Consider the following 5,911-nt stretch of genomic DNA (forward strand, 5'->3'; position numbering starts at 1 on the left):
TCATACTAACTCAGCTTAGAGGGAACACTGGCTGGCAAGTACTTGGTGTCATGGGCATTGGCGACGGCGTCGGGCACCTTCCCGAGTTGGCAATGCAGCCAGAGTCGACAGCATCACCAGAGCTGGAAGCTGGCCCCTCTTACTCTTTGGGAGTTGACAGCTTGCTGCCACCAGTGCCTGAGTCATTAACCCCTGCATCTGGTCCTGCAGCAGCCAATGAGGCACAGGTGCAAACGGAAAGCCCGCCAGATTCACCTCCACAGGTGGCTCAGCTGAGGGATTGGCTCCACAAGGACTTAGCAACCTGCTGCCGAGACGCATGCTGGCAGGGAAGGCAAGCACCGAGCACTGAGTACTAACAGGAGCAGCACTGCTGCTCAGGGAAGCACAGCCGGAGGCCTATATAGCTCCCTCTTGGGAATGGGCTCTCTGTGGAAACAATGAGTCACATCCATGCTGACCTTGCATCCACCCTCGGCTCCTGCTCTCAGACCTTGCTCCTGTTTGGATTTCTGGCTTCCTGACCTGCTTTGAACGACCACTCTCTTGGACTTGCAACTTGGCTCCTGTTCTGTCTCTCCTGGTTACGACCCCTGGACTCGATTTGACTCCTGCCTCTCAGCCCAGCCCAGCCCAGCACACTAGGATGGGAGACCTCCTTGGAATACCAGCAGTCGGGAGGTGGGGGCAGGCTTTATTCAGCCACCCCTCTGAATATCCTCCAGGCCCCCAATAGGGGTCAGTCACCAGAGGTTGCCATGACTTCCAGGTGCACATGTACAGTCACACACACATTAAAAAAAAGACTAAGGAATTGTTCATTCTAGATACTTCTCTATTTAATCGGCACGAAATAAAAGGGGATATAGAAAAACATGCATGGATTGAGAAGATCCTGAACAAACAGCAGTCAGGTAATGCTTCAAAAACATTAATAGATGTAAGTAAGACTTCCAGTGGTCCTGGAACAGGATTTCTTAATCTGCTAAGAACACTTATTTTTCTTGCCCCAATTATGAATTATATCACAATGCTTTTCTGTTATCACTTCTTGAACAGAAAACTGAAAATTCTGCTGACATTTTAACTGCATAGTATATAATAACAATAGTAATCATATGCCACCAAGTCACAACAGAGTCATGGTGACCATCATAACCATGAGGTTTTCATGGCAAGAGATGAACAGAGGTAGTTTGCCATTGCCTTCTTCTGCATAGCAACTCCAGTCTTCCTTGGTGATCTCTAGGGGTTTTTTGGGGCCAGAGCGCTGCTTCGGCAGCCCAGGACCCAGCGCAAATGGTGGCACGGCAAGCCCCACCCCCAGTTCCCTGCGCCGAAGCACTGGGGCAAGGGGCAGGCCCAGAGAGCCCCGCAGCCAGGTCCCCCGAGCCCACGCAGAAGTGCTGGGGCCAGGGGAAGCCCAGAGAGCGCTGGGGCCGGGGGAAGCTCGGAGAACCCCGCAGCTGGGTCCCCTGGGCCCACACATAAGTGCTGGGGCCGGGGGGAGGCCCGGAGAGCCTCAAGGAGAAAGGAAGTTGGGAATTGTGGGTACATTTGAAGCCATTGAATGCACAATTAACAGAAAGCTTGCAAGTGAAACTTGGAGACATCAGTAAATCTGGGTCCATTGATATTCCTGATGGTTCTAAGTCCACTCCTCAGATCTTGCAGTAACAGTCTCTGCTTTGATGATTTATAGGACCTCCACTGCTTTAAGCAGTCCATGGTAATTTATTATATGCACTAGTACTTTACTGTCTTGTGCTGCAGAAAATAAATATGTCTGAAGCACTGTCATGCTAGAGGCTGTTTGTAACGTGAACATCTCTATTTGATCTTTTTTTGCTTGTGGATAGTAAAGGATAGTGTATGATATAATTCTTTGGGGGCCACATTTTGTTTGTATTGATTCTGCAGCCCTGCACTGAAAAGAAAGACCATTCAAGCCCATATATTCACTGGGATTAAAAATAACAAGCAATACTTAGAACCATTTATTTCTAACAAGCCTTTATGATATCTTATCGTTGCAGCTGTTAGTCTAGTTCTATGCACAGTATTGATTTGATTTTCCAGATGATTCTTCCTTCTGTGTCATATTATAAATAATGTATTGATGACTCACTGATGTATGATGCCAGGATGCATTTAAAGATATATTTAGATTACAGAGGGTTTACCCCACACACAGCATTAATGCAGCAGCTTATAAGTACACCAGCTAAAGAGTATTGCAGGAAATGACAGTCTTGTGGGCCTATTTCTCCGATATTATATGAAAACATTGTAGCCCTGGGCCATTTGGGGCAAGGGCTTACGTATACATGATAAGGTGATCATAGCTGCAAACCAAAGGTGGCCCACACACTGGTGGCTAGGAATTGCTGGATTCAGACACCTGTGAAATGGTATCTTAATTGCCCAATGATGAATAGGAATGAAAACCAAAGTTCAACTAAGCATGAGTCATCGCAGCTTAATCGCTATAGGCAGAGCTTTTATATCACCTTAGTTCATTTCTAACACAAGATTTCTTCAACTAGTTCATACAGTTCACTGAGAATCATTAAATGCCAGGTCATACATGCATATGTATTGACAGATGACTGTCAGCTGAATGTGTCATGGACTATAGGACTATGATGACCATTGGCAAGTGGCTTTATATTTTATAAATTTATGTTAACCTATAATGGAAAACTCTGTAACACAGGTGTTTCAGCTTGAGTGACTGCATATATAGGAGATGTTATTTTAGTGTATTGCATTGTTGCCTGTTGTGTGTATCACCCTCTTTTTTATTATAGTTCAGTGTTTTCTGCCTTTGTCATCCTTCGTTCGGTGTGACATTTTCTGGTTTCTGGTTTCCTCAGAATTTCTTACCCCACACTGACTGTTTCATTGCCTTGGTTAGTTTCTCATTGCCTGCTTGTAAGGCTTTCTAATTTTTAACCCTACCTCTGTTTCATTTTTAAATTAGAGATGTAAAACAAAATAAAATAAAGAAATCTGAGATGAAGACAATTTTAAAAGGTGTTTGAATTGGGCTGGCTGCATCATCTTCTGGGGTTTTTGGGGTTTTTTAAAAAAAGTGGTACCTATTTTTATGCTGTTAAATAACTGTGAGCCAAGAAATTCAGTCCTCTGAAGACTAGCACTTCATTAAAAGTTTAACAATGCCTAGCTGGTTCTTACTCACTAAACTCCTTTTTATGTTTTATGATCTCATTCATATTGTTTCCAGGGGAAAATCAATGGTCATTATTTACTACTCAGCACATAAATATCATTCTTTAATGCTGTGTGTGTTAAGTGCTGGCAAGTTGCTTCTGACTTATGATGACCTTGTCAGTTAATGACCTCCCAAACATCCAACTGTTAACAGCCTTGCTTAGGTTGTGCAAACTGAAGGCTGTGGTTCTATTTCATGTTGGGTCTTCCTCTTTTCCTGCTACCTTCAACTTTTCCAAGCATTATTGTTTTTTTCATTGCCTATTGTCTTCACATAATGGACCCAAAGTACGATAACCTTAGTCATTTTAGCTTCTAGGCTTGATTTGATCTAGAACACATTTATGTGGTTCCTTCCTCCAATTTTCACACCATGTTCATTTAAATCTAATCCAGTTTTCCTTATGATGAATTCTGCATACAGAATGGATAGAGAGATAAAATACATTCTGGTCTTTAATATTACATTGGTTGTTTCACCCATTCTTGCATGATTATATTTTAAACTGTTCCTGAGAGCTCTTTGATGGTGCATGCGTGGCATGTCCTTTATGCCTGATGCGAAGGTGACCACAGCCTGTGGGAGAAGTTGTTGCCGCTGCCATGTTGTCCGTGGCCACGCGCTCCGACCCCTTCGCTTCTTCCTTGTGTGTGGGCCACCTTGTCGGCCGCGGTGCTGGTGCTAGGGCTGCCTTCGGTGGCCACCAAGCTGCTGGCGCTGGATCTGAAGCAGCCTCTGCTGTGCCGGGAGTCGCTGAGTGGGCAGGCCACCTGGGGAGGCCTTGTTGCCTCTGCGGTGTAGTGGTTAAGCCAGTTTGGTGTAGTGGTTAAGTGCGCAGACTCTAATCTGGGAGAGCCGGGTTTGATTCCCCACTCCTCCACTTGCACCTTGGGTCAGTCATAAGCTCTGGCACAGCTGTCCTTGAAAAAAGAGCAGTTTGTGTCAGAGATCTCTCAGCCCCACCCACCTCACAGGGTGTCTGTTGTGGGGAGGGGAAGGGAAAGGAGTTTGTAAGCCACTCTGAGACTCCAAGTGAAGGGCGGGGTATAAATCCAATCTCTTCTCTTCTCTTCTGCCAGCCTCAACGCTCCTGCGAGCATTCGTTACATCCACAATGATGTCATGGTGCTCGACTTCTCTGACTACCGTCGCCCTGAGGTCTTAGATAGCAGAAAGTCTTCCCAAGACAGCAGCGAAACCAGGAAAGTGTTCTCCTACTTTCTCACAGTGACAACCTGCGTGGCCTCTGCATACATCACTAAGAATGTGATCACCCAGTTCGTCTTCAGCATGAGCACTTCCGCCGATATGCTGGCCATGTCCAAGATTGAGATCAAGCTGGGTGATATTCCAGAGGGCAAGAACACGGCTTTCAAATGGCGAGGGAAGCCTCTGTTTGTGCAGCACAGAACACAAAAAGAGATAGCTCAAGAAGCCCCAACTCTCTTTGGCTGACTTACGAGATCCGCAGCATGATTTAGACAGAGTAAAGAAGCCTGAATGGATTATCCTGATAGGGGTGTGCACCCATCTCGGTTGTGTGCCCATTGCAAATGCTGGAGATTTTGGTGGCTATTACTGCCCTTGCCACGGGTCCCATTACGATGCCTCTGGCAAGATCCGGAAAGGCCCAGCTCCACTAAACCTCGAGGTCCCCTACTATGAATTTCCTTCTGATGACTTAGTTATTGTGGGTTGGATAAACATATGGAGCAGAGGTCCATCAGTGGCTATTAGACACAAGGTATAGATAGGAACTCTCAGTCTGGGGCAAGTGATGCTCTGTATTCTTGGTGGTTGGGGGGGGGGCAACAGTGGGAGGGCTTCTAGTGTCCTGGCCCCACTGCTGGACCTTCTGATGGCCCTTGGTATTTTTGGCCACTGTGTGACAGAGTGTTGGACTAGATGGGCCATTGGCCTGATCCAGCATTGGCTTTTCTTATGTTCTTATCTTTCTGGTGTTTCTATAGCCATGCTGTTTTTACCACTGATTCACATATCAAGCAGTTTGTTTTTGCAGTGTAGTGTATGGAGCAATGCTGTCTTTCAATAAATGGTTTAATTGGGGTCAGTAACACTTTGGCGTCTGTGTCTTCCTACTGGCAGCATCACCTACTGGGGTGATACGAACCCGTCTCATTTTGCAGAGGCCTTCTGCGTAAAGATAGCTAATTAACAGGCTGCCGGCTGGGGGGAGAGTCACATTTTTATATTCCTCCCAGGCAAGGTAGTCTGACAGCCAAATTAGGTGTTATGTAGTCACTGTGAATTGTTCATAAATCTGCCCTGTATATAAAGTGGGTAGGTGGCGAGATGCCTACCATCCAAAGAGGTGAGCAGGTGAAGGGAATAGAAACCTCTCATGAGCCTCCTAAACCTTATTTTACAACATCAGTCTCCTTGGGTTCTTTTCTTTAAGTCCAGTTCATTTCAGAAATTGGAGTAAGATTGGGGCAAAATCATTTTGAGTGCGAGGCCACAGAGCGGAAAGGAGGAGTGGTCAGTTACTTCCCCCAACATCTGCCTTTTGATGGTAAAATTAGATGCTCACCATTGTTTTTATGTAATTAGAGCAGATACATGAGCAACAAATATGGCGGCTGGTTTACATTGTGAGTTAGTTAGGCCCTGATCTCAGTACTTTAACCCAGCCATATATTGTCTATTCTGATAGGC

At 45.7% G+C, this 5,911-nt stretch overlaps 1 protein-coding gene across 1 annotated transcript; it reads left to right on the forward strand.

The window, feature by feature from the left end:
* Positions 1-3,837: 3,837 nt before the first annotated feature.
* On the forward strand, positions 3,838-4,925 carry LOC107107068 (cytochrome b-c1 complex subunit Rieske, mitochondrial-like; the record flags this gene model as incomplete). The annotated part of the gene is given in 4 exon segments (XM_015407296.1): positions 3,838-3,873; positions 3,875-4,032; positions 4,315-4,672; positions 4,674-4,925. Coding segments are annotated over 4 exon segments (804 nt in total), but the record flags the coding sequence as incomplete, so codon positions are not given.
* Between the last annotated feature and the right edge of the window lie 986 nt (positions 4,926-5,911).

The sequence above is a fragment of the Gekko japonicus genome, unplaced genomic scaffold, assembly GCF_001447785.1.
Source record: "Gekko japonicus isolate JY-2015 unplaced genomic scaffold, Gekko_japonicus_V1.1 scaffold119, whole genome shotgun sequence".
Taxonomy (NCBI): Eukaryota; Metazoa; Chordata; class Lepidosauria; order Squamata; family Gekkonidae; genus Gekko; species Gekko japonicus.